The following is a 17,510-nucleotide window of genomic DNA, read 5'->3' as shown; positions in this document are numbered from 1 at the left end:
GCTAAAATCTATACTGTGAGTTGTAGATCTTGAATGTTATACCGTGCGTTTAGGGCTTCCTACATCTGGAGAGAGAGAGAGAGTTTGCAGAAACCAAAGAAAATCTTTCTATAGTTTAAGAAACACAATATAATAAAATCAAAAAGATAAAATTTTCAGAGGACAAAATATTATAGATAATTTAAAAGAATTTTGGTTTAATTCTTGAACACCGCAACTCTATAAAATTCATACTAATAATAATATTTTATGATAGCGCAGTTAGAATTTTGGTTTAATTCTTGAACACTGAATTGGAAATTGATTATATGAGTATTCAATGGTGAACAAAGTACTATGTATTAATTAATATATAAACAAAACTAACCTTACAAAAGCTGAACTTTATAAGCGAAAATCTATACCATGCATTGTAGATCTTGAATGCTTTAAGGCTTCCTACTTCTGGAGAGAGAGAGAGTTTGCAGAAACTGTGGCTTTATATTTCTTAACTTGAGAGAGGGGTAAGGTTGCTAGGGTTTTGAGGAGTTATAATTTTTATTTATTTTTTATTTTTTAAATATTGTGTTGACGTGGAAAATTGTGGTGCCAGCAAAAGCTTCGGTCGAAAGAAAGATAAAAGGGAAATGAAAGAGAAAAAAGGGTGCCCCCATGCAGGATCGAACTACAGACCTTCAGTTTACAAGACTGACGCTCTACCACTGAGCTATAGGGGCTCTTGATGATACGTTTACATATAAATAATTATTTCTTAGAGAAACGAGCCAAAATCCGAACCTAACGGAGTAAAGCTTGGAAGCGACATCGTTCTTCAACCTGTTTTGCCTGACGCATAACAATGGGGATATTTTGGAGGTTGTTTTGACACAACTTTACCTTTGCAGTTTTGACACAAAACACAACAAGTTTTCTACCATAATTGGAAAAGATTAATTATAGTCATACACTGTTAAAACACAATTTCAAAAAAAAAAGTGTGTATAAAGTGCAATAAGTGTGTAATAAAAATTTTTTTTATTAAAAAACATTCTCTTTTTTTTTTTTTTTAATAATTAGATGGATATTAGATACAATAAGTGTGGAGGATTTGAACTCTTAATATCTCTGTTAGAAATACCTAGAAAGGCCAATTGAAATATAGAGGTTTTGGCTAATACTCATAGACTTTATAGTTCCACAAAAGGCCGCATTTTTATCTCTCTTTAAAATATGTTTTTCAACTATAGGATTTTGACTAAGTTCAATTTTTGCATCCCAAAATTAAATACTTCAAAAATCAATAATGTATCAATTTCACTTCTCATGATAATATCATCTTCACATGAAATTCTCTTTAGATAATAGAAAGATGAAATTGACACCTTTTAAATTTTTGGGGTTGTAATTTTCAAATTTTAAGCTAAATTTTATTGACAAAAATGATATTTTATCCATACATTTTGAATGTTTTGCGTTTCTTTTCAAGTCAAACAATCTCTGCTTCAAACCTTCAATTGTTTCAACTTCCTATATCATCTTCCCTTTATTATTTTGTAATCTTTTTTGCACTATGCAATGATCATTTGTATTTGAATTTTGGTTATGATCCTAGTGTCTCACATTAGTTAAGTGTAAGCTTAACCGTGTGTTTATAAGCTCTTGGTCACCCTCTCCTTGTAAGCCAGTTTTCAAGGGTGAGTTCTACCTATGGGTTTGTAACATTTGATATCAGAGCTAACCACCACCCTAATTAAGTGGGTGTAACCCATTAAGTAAGGAATCAAATGAGTTCCGACTTTGTGGTTAGATCCCAGAAGGGGCGACCTAAAGACTGGATTAAAATTACTACTCTTGAGCACCCTCCCCTTGTAAGCCGGTTTTCAAGGGTGAGTTCTACCTATGGATTTGTCACAAATTCTTCGCTCTCTTTAGCATCAATGATTAGATTAATTTCGCATCAGTTTCAATTAGCTGCACTGAAACTAAATGGATGAGCATTAGATACTCAAAATTGGAGAGCGTACAATTATGTCCCCTGGAAATTGAAATCTATTGTGCTTGAAACAGCAACTTAATTGGGAGAGTGTCTTGGTAGTTGAGACATCATCTTAATCACCCAAAATGCACAGAAATGATCTCCATCATCAAGAATTTTTTACATTCAACAATAGAAATAGGCATTAACATGCTTCTAGATGACCTTACAATTCCATTCATAATCAATATATAAAGCTTGGGCTAATTTAAATAACCTTGGAATTCCTTACATAATCAAGAGCCTTGAATTTCTGTTACATCTTATTCATCGTTTGATAAATAGAAAGGGCAGTGAACATTATTAGAAAGTATATATACAACAGAAAGGATTTGGATCTTATATGGACCAAAACTTGCACCAAAGCTTTTCATAGTACTATTATTTTCTATTCTATTTTGCTTTTGTCCAACAGTAACTCACAATAAATGACAAAATGATATGAAACAAGCTCAAGATGTTATCACCAGTGCCTTCTTAAGTATCATTACTGTTGAGACTAGCTCCATCAGATAATAGCAGTATATATTGCTAGCCCACAATCTTCTTTTTTCACACTGACATTTTATTGTTCAAAAGTTGATGAAAATTATATCTGAGATATTTTGACAACACTTGCTTACAATTTCGCCATTTGTTGACTGAAGGATGGATCAATGCAAACAACAACCTGTAAAAGTTTCCTATTTTAAGATAAACATTTTTGGGCAATTTTTTCTGCAACTATAACCATTCTGAGACAGAATAAGAAGAAAAACGTCTCTCTTTATTTTCCCCCAGAAATGCATACCTTGCCTACACTTTTGCCTGAATGTAGATATTCAACAGCATCTGCAACAGCATGGAGGCCCAAAAATCTTTTTGGGTCCACAGCAACCTAATACAAAAGAATTAGAAGAAACATGAACATCTGATCACCTAAGTTCATTTAAATATTGAAGTTCCTTGAAGGAAAAGCTAACAATGACACAGTCTATCAGTGAGTTGATAGGATTATTGATCCTTATTTTTTACCCATCACAGTAACTTGTGAATAAATATTATGTGAAAAAAAAAATCATAAACTGAGTTTTTTTTTTTTTGTTTTTGTGGGGGGGGGGGGGGGTGTGGGGTGCGGGTTTAGCTAAATGCAAAAGCTAAAAAATTAAGTTAGATTATCAAGGAAGAGAAATATTCTACTCATTTCTCTTCTCTTATCACATGTATAATAGACAATTAAACGATTGAAATGGTCAGAGAGATCAAACACATCTCATAGAACATCATGAAGCACCCATCACCTTTTAGAGGTGTTGCCCCTCCCCATTATAGATTGTCCCTATATTTAATTTTATAATCAACAAGTATTAACACATTAGCAGCCTGGTCCAATGTTGGCCCTTCCCCCAACCCACTGAAAATTACTCCTATTATTGACCATAAGTTATACATGTTGGAGATAATCTAGGCCTGGGAGTTGAGGTGGGCTGAGGGGCAGTGGGGGATACATGTCCTAGTCTGAATGTTGGGATGAATAAAGAGAAGAACAATAGTAAATCATGTCCTGCTAATGATGTATAATGACGAAATTCATGAAATGCCATAAAAGGCATTAGCTTTAATTTTCTTGTTATGTTTCTGCACAGCACAATATGCAATAAAAGCGATTCCACATACACACAATGACATGAAAAAGGAACAATATTGCTACTCCACATTGTTTATCCACCTTTTCACAATCATCTAGACAGAAACAAATGCTCACTTGCACACCCCCCCCCCCCCCCCCCACAAAAAAAAAAAAGTATAAAACATATTCCAGGATATATGCATTACCTTCAGCTTTCCCATAGAGAAAAGATTAAATAGTCTGTCCAGATGTTCTTGCCACAAGTGACTGTATTGTACCAGGAAAAAACCAGCCTGAAAACATTGGTATCATTAAAACAACAAAATTGCAAAGAAGTCCAATATCATGTCACCCCAAAATATTTTATTTAGATCTCCTTTTGGTTGCTAAGAATCACAGAAAAAGAAACTCACTTGTTTTTAATGTTTAGGAAACACAAAAGAATTGGTCTAAACAATTATCATATGAAAACTTTGCAGACTTATTTTTGTACACTTTGCTCAATGACTAAATTTTAAAAAAAAAAATGCATGAGTTTAAATTTCTTCTCTTTTTATTAATTTTTTTTTCCTGGGAGACACACAAACATAAGTGCATAACAGTCAGGTCTCTGCATCAAGGCTCAAAAGGCAAAGGCTGACACGTGGTGTTAGAATCTCAAAATGCTGACAGTCATAAAATTCAGAGCGTAACAATTCACAAAGTTACTACTAGCCAGTAATGTGATAAACTAAAAGTAAGATTTTTGGTTTTACTCAAAAAAGAATATATATATATATATATATATATGAAAAGAAAAAGAGTGATTTCAATGCCTAAAAGAAATTAGTGACAACATCACCAGTAAGAGCACAATGCAAGTCACATTCTCTAGAGGTGACCAAGAAAAACACTTATTTCTTGGAGAGTGATTGTCTGCATAAGATTTTATGATGGGGTCAAGGGTTTGAAACTTGGACCAGAAATCATATGTTTAGTACCTTAACAATGTAAGAAGTTAAATGAGAGAACATCTGTAAGAAACCAAAACTAACAAAATTGAGTAATCACAATGTATAACAACAGCAGTTTGATCTTTTGGCTGCTACATACCACAGTTTGGCTTTTAGCCAAAATCTTCTCACATAGTCCAGTATAATTTGATGGCTTCCATCCATGCTCCCCTTGATACTGAGACCAGAATGAATCAGTTTATTGGAGATAAATCGAAACCAGTGATGCCATGCGCAAGAACAGTCATCAAACATAGAAACAAAAGGCTAACAAAAAATGGTGGTACACATACATTTTGCTCTATTGTTGACTCAACAAATTGATGGGAAGTAGATTTTAGGGTCTACAAGGTCAGTATACATTCGAGCACAAGAACTCTTCCAAGTTACCTGTCAATCATAAGATCTGTGGCACAGGGCTTAGAACTTTGTTGGTATTATGGTTAAATTTTTTGAATATGTAGGTATTATGATTAAATTCATCATTTCCTAAACAATTCAAATTTCTGGAATAATTGGTAATTTATCATGGTATCAGAGCAAGTGGTCGTGAGTTCAAAACTTGTTTCAATAATACCCTCCCATTGAAAAGGTTGAAAATTCCACATGTTGGACCTGATTTGTTAAGGGGGAGTCTAGGCCCACAAAAGTGGGAGAGTGATGGAATTATTGTTAAATGTTTAAATTCTCAATTTCCTAATAGTTTAAGCTTTTGGAACAATTGGTAATTTATCAAACTTGAAAAAGAGCATTAGAGTTAAATCATTGTAACATATTCAGTTACAAATATGAAGGCACTGATATCTATTACTGACAGGAATCCATGTCATATATTTTGACCTATTGTGGCTTAGATTTTAACTAAGCTTACTATTCAATATTCTGATCTATGACTAATTTGATAGGACGCATAATTCAAGTAAGACTATCAACATCTTTAACCATGTTTGTAAGCAAAGTGGTAAAAATTTTATACTTCTGAAGAATTGTCTTGTTGGAGCTAAATCTAACTTGTAAGCGAAGGCATACAGGATATGAGCTGCCAATATAATTTTAAACTCAAACCATATTATTAGTGAGGAAGTATAAAAGTTAAAATCAGTAAGTATTCTAACAAGGAAAATTTTCGCGGGAGTGTAAAAGAAAATTTATTTTAATATTAATTTTGGAAATCTATTCTAATTTTAATAGTCAATTGGATTTTATCTTAGGTCTTATTAGTTAATTAAATTTTATTGTATTGGTACAGTTGTCAGCTGACTTGATCATAATTGAAACTCTATCTTAAATGGTGCCAACGTTAGATATGAAGATTTCATATTAAATGCATAAAATAATAATCTTCAAAGTTAATTTGCAATGTCTACCCTAACGTCTACAATAGTGTCAAAATTAACAGTTTAGCGGGTAACTATCCACCCTAAACTATGAGAGTGTTTGTGTTTGTAATGTGCTCTCTAAACTACAAAGGTATTTGTAATGTGGACCCTAAACTTTGAGAACTTTTGCAATGTGCACCACTGATTTGGGTCATGGGCGGATATTGCAAACTATTCTCAAATCACGCTGTTGATTGCAAAATTTTAGAGTTTAAGGCACACAAAGAAATGCATTGAAACATCAGTTGCCTGAGAAGCTAACTTAAAAAAATAAAAAATAAAATATAAAAAAAAACCCGAACCTGAGATATCATTCCAATTACAATAAGTCGACCATAGACTGCCAAAGCATTCAAGCACAGGTTGAACATGTCACCACCCACAGACTCATAGATGATGTCAAGACCTTTGGGAAATTCATTCTTCAAAACCTGGGAAATCGTGACAAAAAGTAGAAAAAATGACATGTTCAATGGGATGAATCAGATTCAAAGCATATAGCATATCCAAGTGATGACCAAGTGCATTACAAAACACTGAATTCTAAATAAGACTAAATGAACAGAAACTGGGAGAAATATGATTGGCTCGTGCAAATTCATGCTGCTTTCTATAAATAATTTCAAGAATGACATAAATTTCATACGGAAGCTACACTGAAAAATTGGGAATGTACAAACAGATCCAAAATCAATTTTACTTGAGTTTAAATGATTTTGTAAATCTCATACAGATTAGTTCACCACAGAGGAACAACTATATAGCAGATTGCATGCATTAGTTTAATGAATTATAAAAACTCATAAATATAGAAGGGGTATCAAGAAGAAAATGATCCAATTTGACTGCAACAAATTGCTAACATCAGGGAATGGAATAATTGGGAATCTCAAATAACCAGCCAAGTTGCTAAAGTAGCTAAGCTTTGTCAAAAGAACTGTTCACTAGTGCCTGTTTTGCCTTTTGAATTTGTGATTTATCTTAATGGCTAACAATTGTGCACATGCATATATGAATGGCTTAGTTTCACATGTTTATTCTATAAGCCCATGAAAACTGAAAATCGTCAAAGAAAACTAGAAGTTGATGTAGTCAAACCAATCGGCTGATTTAGTTAACTTGCTGCCTCACATAAAATTAAGTCGAATTCACTTTCAGCTTCCAAACCCACCACCCAAAAAAAAAAAAAAAAGGAAAAGAAAAATGAGGAAAAAAGAGACATACAGTTTTAATGTCTTCTGCTCTATAGTCTATCACCCGATCAACTCCCAAATTTTTCAATAGCATGGCCTTTTCCTCACCTCCACAAGTTGCAACCACTGTATTTCCAGCTAATTTTGCAAGCTGCAGATATAGAATTTCATATTGCCTTTTGATATAAGAAAGATAATTTTAATCAATGCGATTAATGTTAGTGATGAGATTAATGTTCTCTATTGTATTCATTTCTTCTGTAATAAAAATTGTGGTACTATCTATATAATAACATGATTAAAAACAGATTTCAATAGGTGTCTCCCAAAACCAAGATGGAGTATATAAAGTCACTGTCTGCTTCTGTTGAATGTGGACAAGCACATTCATAGAAACAGCAAATTCATGTCATAGAAAAGTATCTCCATAGTCAAAAGTAAACCTGGACTGCGAATTGACCTGTCCCTCCGGCAGCAGCTGTCACAAGAACAACTTTTCTAGATTCCATTTGTCCAGCCTGAAAGCTCCACATGGGAACAATATTGTCAAAAGAGGCAAATGTGGTCTCTGAATAAAAGGTCTTAAGAACTTATAACAGAAAACATTGAAGGATACAAAACAAAGAATCTAGTGAATAAACACTAAATACTAATAGTGAATTGAGATAGCAAAGGTGATGACAAAGGGTCCACCTAAAACGAAAACAATATTTCAAGTGTGTTTATGAGGAGTAACCTTTTCTAGAGCAATTGATGCTGTTAATCCTGAAGTAAGCATGGCAACAACTTCTGGATCTGGTCTCGCCACTGGGAGTACATGTTTTGAAGGAACCTATGATGTGAAACCCCTCAAATAACTGACACAGATATAAAATAAAATTTTTCAACACATAAAAAACTATGTCTTTCAAGATCATGTACCATTATGAATTCAGCATAACTTCCAAAAGTCATGACTGCAGCAGGAGTGCCAATTTTCAAGTCAGTTACATTGTCTCCAACTGCAGCAATTATTCCCACAGCCTGCAACATTAAAGTGAAATGAAGATCAACTAACCACCATAGGCAGCCATACTTGTTTGAACCACAGAATATTGGAATATCAAGAAATAGCATCATTTTTCCGTAACCTCAAAGCCAGCATCAAAGGGAAGATTGGAGCTTTGGCCTTTATCTGAGCCACTGAAATAACTCCCTGAGCTGAAATTTACCTGTCAATAATCCTCGTCAGTATGTGCACATGGGAATGAGAGAAAGTTATATTATGAGTAGAAGTTATTGTACAAAATGGCAGCAAAAGATCTTGACATCAAAATACTTGGCAACAAATATATTTTTTTTAAAAGGCCTGACTTCATGAGACATCTATTTCCTAGATTTTCCCCCACCCCCATCCCATTTAATTCTCCACATCCAGCAGAATCTCTTCTCTGTATCCTCAATAGGTTTTCCCCTCAGCAGTGCTTACCATAACCCTTCTCTCAACACAACAGAGAAGACTGACCAATGCTTTAACTTACCTACCAAGATTGGGCAATGGACCAATTGATTCTTCAAACTTTGACACGGTGCAGATATGGAGACCTGTCAATCCTTAACAACCATGTTAAAATGATGCAAAGCATATGGAATAGTACTTTTTACACACTTAATCATCCAAAGAGGAACACTAAAAGGAAGTGTAGACATCCATAAATTTGATTATCTGATCAATCTTGGTTGATTTTAGTTGCTGTTTTGTGTCTTGAACTTAAGTATTTTCTTGTGCTAAGTCTTTTAATTTTTATGGCATGTGAATGACATCCCAGTGGTTGTGATCGCGCCTTATTAGACAAAGAAGCAACCTATTGTTATTTAAGTTTGATTATGCAATCAATCTTGGTTGATTTTAGTTGCCGTTGTGTCTTGAACTCAAGTATTTTGTTATGTTAAGTCTTTTAATTTTTATGACATGTGAATGACGTCTCCTAGTGATTGGGATTGCATCTTAGATACAGAAGCAACTTATTGCCTTATTCAAGAGTTTTCTGAAGGTTTGGTCGCCATCGTAATGGACATATATGGATTGTTGTTCCACATTGTTTGATGTGGTGTACTTGGAGGGAAAGAAATAGTGGGTGCATTGAAGATAGTGAGAGTTCTCTACCTGATCTCAAGTTATTCTTTTTTAGAACCTTATTGGGCTGGTTGTCAATGTGTAGAAACCAATCCTTTTCTTCAATTTTTGATTTACTTGATTTATGTAATTTTTGAATTTGATCTGTACCCCCTTGTATACCCCCTGTGTACTTGGGTGTCCTTTTTTTATATCAATAAATCTTTATTACTAATAAAAAAATTAAAAAAAATAAAGATTTTTTTGAAGATGTAACAACAGCTTTTTTGATGGAATTGATTGAACTTCCAGCGACCAACATTTGTGGCTTTTCATCTCCCTTCCATTTAGGGATTGAGTTAAGATGTTCTTGCTAATTTGATAGCTCTCTGATCCCCTTCTTAAACTCTATTTTCTCGAATTCATATTCTGAATTGCATCATAAAGCACTGAGAAGAGTGCTGGGACATGGCCAAAATCCAATGAGAAAAATATAAAGGGGTCCCTAAAACAAGCTGCTCAGAATCTCAGGTACCAGGATGTCTTAGTTGCTGTAATTGGTCAAACCGTTTTCTTATGAACTATTAAGATATGTTACACTACAACTGGAAACTTATTTTATAAAGCTTTATACTTGTTTTAATATATCAGTGACTAATGATAGAGCTTAATGACTCTATCATTAATGGAAACTAACAACAGAGACAAAAGTAAGAATATGAATTATGTAGTATTATTAAAATAAAATAAAATAAAAAATATGAATTATGTTATATGTAGGCAAAGTGTCATATCAAAAAACAATAAAATAGAAGCCTTTGCTCACTAAGTACAATTTATTAATCATGTCTAAGCTTGCTGAATTACTAAATTAAGGGCAATCATATCTGTAGCCAAACTTATAAAAATAAAAATAAAAAATCATATCTGTCACCAGGACAAGGCACAATATTTGGCCATGTTTTCCACTTATATGTACACGGCAAATATCAACAGTGCTACTGAAAAAGTGGCTATTCATCCAGTTGAACCACTACAGCCACCAAATTCAGTTTTATTATTACTGATTGCATGATGAAGTTTAGACATATGCTGAGAGAGAGAGAGAGATGCAAAAAAAAAAATAAATAAACAAACAAACAAACAAAACAATTTTGTCCCAAAAAACTAAATTTTCAAACTCAGAATAATCCTTTCAATGGGAGTAAAAAAACTTACATCACTAGCATTTACACCAGCATAAATGATTTTCACAAGAACATGATGTGGTTTTATAGGCAATCTTAATGGCGTGCTCACAATGCGGGTGGCATTACGAAAATTGTGACTTAAGGTGTGAACAACTCTGAAGAGCAAGAAACAAAAACAATAGTAAGTAACTTTCAAAAGGTAATGAGCAAACCACTGTATTATATAATAAAAGGAAATATATGTAAAAAAAATTAATTTGAATTAAAAATAAAAAAATATATAAACAATTGCCTTTCAAGATATTCATGACTAATTAATCAATAAGCAAGTTGATTTAAAGGTATAAATGCTGATTGCTTCTATGTTTCATTTATTCGTAAAAGCCAATATATATATATATATATATATATAAAAGGAAGATATGAAGTGGTAATAAAATGAAGCATTAGTAAAGAAATTAAATTAATCACATTTAAACAACCAAAATCCCACCTCATAGAGAGTTTTACAAGTTCACACAAACACCAAGTGCCTCGCTGTGAATGCACTAAAATAGATTGCTTTTATGTCATAAGAGCCACTAATTCTTTAAGCTCCCATAGCTAATTAGCTACTACTATTTACAAACTTCTCCATTCAAATTTGCTAAAGTTTTTTTTTTGATAAGTAATAAGATATATTGATAAAAAGGGGACACCCTAGTGCACAGGGAGTGAACAAGGGAAAAGAAATCAAATACAAAAATTGCAAGAGTCTAGGAAATCAATAAAAGAGGGGAAAGATTTATCTTGCAAAGCAAACAACCAATCCCTTAAAGTTCTAAAAAAGAGAAGCTTGAGGTCTGGAATAGATTTCTCAGTATCTTCAAAACATCTACTATTCCTCTCCCTCCAAAGACACCACAATAAGCAATGAGGAATGATGGACCAAATATAACCATTTCGATGACGACCAAAGCTGCCTTGCCAACACCATAACAGCCCCAGAACAGTGTGCGGCATAACCCAAGAAACTCCAAAAAGGCCCAAAACCATAGACCAAAGATCCGAAGCAAAAGGACAATGAAGAAATAGATGGTCAACCGATTCACCATTTCTCTTACACATGTAGCACCAATCCAGAATCCACACCTTCCTTTTACGTAAATTATCAATCGTCAAGCATTTCCCTAAAGCAACAGTCCAAACAAGGAGGTCTTATATGGTCTCTAATATGGTCTCTAATATCCCACTTACCCATGAGCTTTAACTAAAACGGTACCTCCTCTCCTTTTAAAAAACAAGGAGGGAGGGTGAGATCGTGGCCCGTGGGTTCAAGAGCCACTAGGTGAGCGTGTAATTAGCCATTTTAAAAAAATGATCTCTAATACCCACCCAATCAGCTCTCCTTTTCCCACTCAACATTTTTTTTCCCTTTTACATATAGTTCACTACTGAAATTAGGGTAAGGTCTGCACAAATGAATTAAGAAAGGATCATTTTGAAGAATCTCTAAGTTGAAGGACTAAAATACATGAACTAAGCTGGCTATCCTTGGCACAAACTGAGCAGTTCAAAATGCACCCCAATGCCTCTGACGAGCTTTGACTGTAAGCATAAGAGGACCATGGTACACAGAAGTTTCCTAAATAGAAGGTTAGGATGGCCATATGCTTAAGGGAGAAGCTTCATATATAAATCGTATCAACAAAAATAATCAAGTTGGAATAAAATTTAATAAATAAAAATTAGTATGGACAACTCTTATATATTACTCCCTCTGTCTATAAATAAAAAGCCCCCCTTGAAAATGCATAAGTTTTAAGGACAAGTATAAAAAGATTTACCATACCTTAGTATATAACTTTCCAATTAAAAATTAGTATGGACAACTCTTATATATCACTCCATCTATCTCTAAATAATAGCCCCACTTGAAAATGCACAAGTTTTAAAGACAAGTATAAAAAGAGTTCACATACCTTAGTATAAAACTTTCCAATACTACCCTTTACATTTAAATTGAAATGTGAAAAAACAATAATATCTTTAGTAATAAATTCAGCCAATAAGCTCTAGCTTAAATGGTACATCGTCCCCTTGTCAAAGGAAGGTGGAGGGCAAGGTCACAAGTTCGAAATCCATATGGAGTCAGTGTAACTTACCAATAAAAATAAATAAATAAAATTTGTAAAAATTCTAACCTTTTTCGTCGAAGAACTTATTTAGAGATAGCCAAAAAGGAAATGTAAACTATTATTTAGAGTTGGAAAAAAAAAAAAAAAAAAAAAAAACATTTCTTGTACATTTTCTAGCTGAAGCTTCATATAGATTCACATAAAGCAACCACATAACATAAAAAAGGGGCTAGCCACAAACTGTACTTAGTTTTGTTTTACAGATAAAAAAAGATATAAGTTTGACATAGTTACCCACATTTTCTCAAAACTATGAGGAAGTTGGAAATTTGATGCAACTTTGAATGGAAAACTTTTCTTAGATTTTGAAGAAGGCAGCAAGTACTTTGCTTCTTCCGAAGGACCAGGCCAATATTCCATGCCTCTGCGATTGGTAATCCACAAGCACGAACCAGCTCTACTTTCATCAGTGATAAGCTCAAAAGTACCTAAAAGACATAATATCTTGGAATATCATTAATTGATTTGAAAAGTTAAACAATCACTGATATCATAAATTGCATCAAATGTTTCTTCTACAGGGTTGTAATTAAGTCGAAGAAACACATGGTTTCATAATAATATGCCTGAAGTACCTGCCTAGAAAACTAGCACACATATATATACAAGATACTAGAAGAATGTGGAAATGCATAGCCAATAGCCTTTCTCAAGGGTTTTCAGTTTGCACCTTTTTACTAAATACGGTTGACACTACATAAAACTGACTTTCAAAGCAAAAAAAGGCAAGATATTTTTCTCATTATCAGAAAAAGAAAAAAAATCCTATATCCATCCTTGTCCCAAGCCCCACCTTAACTTCTCTATAGGGCCAAACCACTAAAAATAGCTGAGCTAAGATAACAGAGATATTCAGTGCATTACAAACAAAACACTATAAACATTACCAATGTGTACCAGAAATATTACCTTGCATCTTTCTTATAGTAAAAGGAAACATGGAATGGACTTGAGAAAGTTGCTAAGCATCTAATACAGCATTATTGAAACTTGAAATGACACATGGCCACTTCCAATCAAATTTCATTGAAAGAAAAGGACATAGCCCATACCTTTCACCACCATTTCCATCGGAAGAAAGCCCCCCATCTTGCCAACAAATTTAGAATCAATTTTTAAGCCCATCTCAGTTTGAACAAACTGCATTCAAATTCACGGCTCATTCAATATGATATGCTATAAAAACCTTAACAGAGAACTCCTGTTGATTATCAATCCACAGTCAGAACAAAGCACAATTGCTATACTTATCCTCCCATAAACAAATTTTTTTTTTTAAATGAAAACAGGAAAAAGGTCATTAGCAATTCCTTAAGATGCTTATTCAGCCAGCCAATTCTGATATTTGCCCATTTTGACAAGAGTTGATCAATAAATCTGTATTCAGCTATCTGTAAATAGTTAAGTAGCCACTGATCCAAAGAGAAGCATGGCATAGTTGGTTCAATGTTAGGTTCATCTAAATTTGCTCACAAATTTTCTAAAGGCACTCTTTATGCAGAACATATGAGTGAAAACTTTCAGTTGGACAAATCAAGCACAAACTGCAAGGCAATTTATTTACAATTATACCAAATGAAGTTCGAAATTTGCCCATCTGATTGTATTTGCATCATGATATAAAATTCAGAAGGAAACTATGATTGGTAGAAGAACTTCACTATGAGAAATATGATTGAACATATAAATTGACGTCACAAAAATGAACATTAGTGTCTCCCCCAAAGGGAAAAAAGAAGATAATTTTCAGCACTTGCATATCACATGCCTATTCAATTACAGTTCAAATATGCTGAGAGCCTTGTAGCTCAAAGGCATTGCCTGCTCCAAGAACATCCAGAATCTTACCTCAGGGCAAAGCACATTGATGCGAATCCCTTTACGCTTGTAGGGTACAAGTGATCTAGTAAACAGAACAACACCACCTACAAAAAAATAACCAATTATTAATAATATGTTAAAGAGGCACTAATTAGATATTAAAACACATTTTAGGATTCTTTATGTGTTTACTTTGATACATAATCAAATGTATATATTTACCAAATAAGTAACAAATAGAACAAACCTTTTGAACCAGAGTAGATAGGGTCAGCGTACATTGGATAAAGACCAGAAGCAGATCCCATATTTATAATTACACCAGGCTTTTGTGCAGATTCCATGGCCTTAATCTGATTTAAGAATTTTAAGTGATTATTGTTGCTTACCAATTACTGTATTGTGATCAATGAATAAACCAAAGGATAAACATCAATGCCCCCCATTTTCAATTTTTCTTTTCTTGAATATAAATTTTAAAAAGCCCTGTTATCATATCTCATTTCTAGGCAGCTACTCTCCCTAGAATATTGCTAAATGACCCTTTGATGGGCTGGTAGAAAGAAGCTTTACTGGTAGAAAACTGAAAATAATGGTAACACGTTTTGTAAAGTAAAGAATGCAATAAAAACTATTAAAACATTTCAGGCAACTATAACTCTGCATCTGAAGGTTCTAGGAATATAATTCTACAACTCTGCATCTGAAGGTTCTAAGATGTCGTCAACATTGTCAACCAAACTGCTTCTCGCAGCATGCAGAAAAACACTAAATTAGGCAACTATAAGGGACAACCAAGCCAAAATACTAAGCATACCGCACGGTGAGTGCAATCAATAACTGCAATCAGGTTCACATTAACAGTGTGTCTCCATGAATGAGTGCCATCAGTTTTATCCTGGTAAAATGGAATAGGAGTACTAATTCCAGCACAGTTAATACAGATGTCCAATCCTCCATAAGTCGCTAAGTGCTTATCAAAAGCAGCAGCTGTTTCTCCTGTTCATACCATAAAGATTAAATTTATTATCTGTAAACAAACACATTATATAAATGTGCCTGTCAAAGAAATTACTTGCCTTTATAATTCAAAAAGTGAGAAAAACTAAAAGAAATATTAAATCAAATTTTGTGGGTGTGTACGTGTGCACAGATGCCTTGCCAATTTATGCAGACAAAAACGTGCCACATGAACAAGTATTTTTCTATCTTTTCTTGAAAGCTTTCTCTCAAAATTCTGTGACATACATTAGTCTCTCAATAGATGTTTTTGTGTCATTACGTCGAGTACATAACAACATATGCTAAACTTGTGCTTTTGTTTAATGAAGATGCAATTAAGACAAGCAAACCAACAGCATTACAATATGCAATACTTTTGGATACAAATACTCCAAAAACCAAACAGTTTATACTTTCATTTTGAGAGAAAATCTAGTTCATAGTGCTAAGCATGAACCAAATGCCAATTTCTAGCATGCGGGTGTGTGTTTGTGTAAACAGAAGCTCTGAAAAAATGAGATCATATAGCAGAAACAAATATTTTTCACTTACTCGTGTTGCTCACATCGCATTTTACAAAGATAGCGGATGGAAATTCTAAGTTGGAGTGGAACTTGGCACTCTCCTTTTCAGCTAGGGATGCTACTTGCCTTCCATTTTCTTCTGAGAAATCAACAACTGTCACAAATATTCCCTTCTTTGCAAGAGCAAGGCTAAGCGCTTTACCTACATATCAACCACCACCAAATGACCACATCATACAACAATCATCGCCACTAGGAAGCACAGACACAGGTACAGGTACAACACAATCAATTTTTGAAAAATTATAACATGGCACAATGGATACAACACTGGTAAGACACCCCAAATGAAGTGTCCATGCTTGTTTGGATGTCCCGCAAATTGTTCAATTTATGTATTAGTTTTCACCGACTATAAAAAGCCAGATACCAATCATTTTGAATTCATGAACCCAATTGCGGTGATCACTGATCAGTTTGCATAAACAAAATTTCATACACACTGAAATAGCATTTACAAGGCGTAATTTTTTTTTTTTTTTTTTTTGATAATTTGATCGCATCTCGGTTGCTACATCAACCAACAGTATACGAGTTAGGCAAAAAAATAAAAAAAATCAATTTCCAATCTGTTAGAGATAACTGTAACACAATCAAATCCGATCTGCACAGCCAAACACAACTCTCCGCTATAGAATCGATATTTAAAAAAACAATAATTTATAATAAAAAAAATGCAGTATCCATTGCAATTGTATATGGATGATTTGCGATGTCAAATCGGCTAAATTAATCAGAATTCAAAATTTTCGCAGATAAGAGTAGAAAGGACAGTTATGGTTATTAGTTTACCAATTCCAGAGGCTCCACCGGTAACGAGAGCTGAAAGACCAGGTTTGAGCTCCATTTTTTTGTTGATGTGGTTGGTAATGGTAGCTTGATGTGGTTGGTAACGGTAGCAATAGCAGAGCAATAGAGCGAGAGAGAAAAACAGAACAGAGAGGCAGAGATGAGATTAGCAGAGATTTTTTTTTTTTTTTTTATAGAAGAGAACGTGTGGGGTTTGTCTGTGTTGAAATTTGCTGTAGTTATAGCACTACGTGGTTTGTTTTTTTGTATTTATCTGAGATTTCTTTTCTTTTTTTAAACGATTGTGAGGGTTTTGTCGTTATATAAGTTTCCCTTTTTTTTTTCTTTTTTTTTCTTTTTGTGAGAAAGGTCGTTATATAAGTTTCAGTTAGAAAATGCTAATGCTATCCTATTTTACCATTCTAAAAACTTACTTTATCATTATACCATATTATTTTATAATACCTCTACATCCAAAACTCTATTCTTATTAAAATATTATTTTTTAATCTTTCTCTATTACTACTTTCCAACCGTCACTTTTTTCCAGATTCCAACGACTCCACCATCACCAATCACCACACCACACCTCCACCTCTATGGCTCCACCATCATCAATCACCACACCACCACCTCCACGGCTCCACCATCATCAATCACCACAC

The 17,510-nt window shown here is 33.7% G+C and overlaps 1 protein-coding gene and 1 non-coding gene across 3 annotated transcripts; both read right to left on the bottom strand.

The window, feature by feature from the left end:
- Nucleotides 1-644: 644 nt before the first annotated feature.
- TRNAT-UGU (transfer RNA threonine (anticodon UGU)) lies at nt 645-716 on the bottom strand. Its single transcript has one exon. It is a non-coding gene; the product is annotated as a tRNA-Thr (tRNA).
- A 1,459-nt stretch (nt 717-2,175) lies between these two features.
- On the bottom strand, nt 2,176-17,049 carry LOC126705295 (uncharacterized). 2 transcript variants are annotated; one of them, XM_050404188.1, is made up of 18 exons: nt 16,849-17,047; nt 16,025-16,198; nt 15,288-15,469; nt 14,718-14,823; nt 14,498-14,574; nt 13,702-13,789; nt 12,888-13,077; nt 10,501-10,627; nt 8,318-8,398; nt 8,109-8,210; nt 7,924-8,019; nt 7,631-7,705; nt 7,219-7,338; nt 6,297-6,425; nt 4,716-4,793; nt 3,830-3,916; nt 2,805-2,891; nt 2,176-2,684 (listed from the first exon to the last, which is right to left on the bottom strand). In XM_050404188.1, exons 1-18 carry the CDS (start codon nt 16,901-16,903, stop codon nt 2,634-2,636), a joined length of 1,905 nt encoding a protein of 634 aa, XP_050260145.1. In that variant the 5' UTR covers nt 16,904-17,047; the 3' UTR covers nt 2,176-2,633. The 2 variants fall into 2 exon arrangements, 1 of the variants encoding a protein (XP_050260145.1); XR_007648234.1 differs by lacking the exons at nt 2,176-2,684; nt 2,805-2,891 and adding an exon at nt 4,909-5,021 and having other exon boundaries at nt 3,899-3,916; nt 16,849-17,049.
- Nucleotides 17,050-17,510: the final 461 nt, after the last annotated feature.

The sequence above is a fragment of the Quercus robur genome, chromosome 11, assembly GCF_932294415.1.
Source record: "Quercus robur chromosome 11, dhQueRobu3.1, whole genome shotgun sequence".
Taxonomy (NCBI): domain Eukaryota; kingdom Viridiplantae; phylum Streptophyta; class Magnoliopsida; order Fagales; family Fagaceae; genus Quercus; species Quercus robur.
The sequence above is the reverse complement of the archived record's forward strand: the minus strand, read 5'-3'. Positions and strand labels throughout refer to the sequence as shown.

What these genes read in the sequence shown, in the direction of transcription:
- LOC126705295 (XM_050404188.1), bottom strand. Translation starts at nt 16,903, where the DNA reads ATGGAGCTCAAACCTGGTCTTTCAGCTCTCGTTACCGGTGGAGCCTCT. An exon ending in CGGTGGAGCCTCTGGAATTG is followed by an intron (nt 16,199 to 16,848) that starts GTAAACTAATAA and finishes GTTGATATGTAG; the next exon opens with GTAAAGCGCTTAGCCTTGCT. An exon ending in GTTATGCTGAATTCATAATG is followed by an intron (nt 8,020 to 8,108) that starts GTACATGATCTT and finishes TTCACATCATAG; the next exon opens with GTTCCTTCAAAACATGTACT.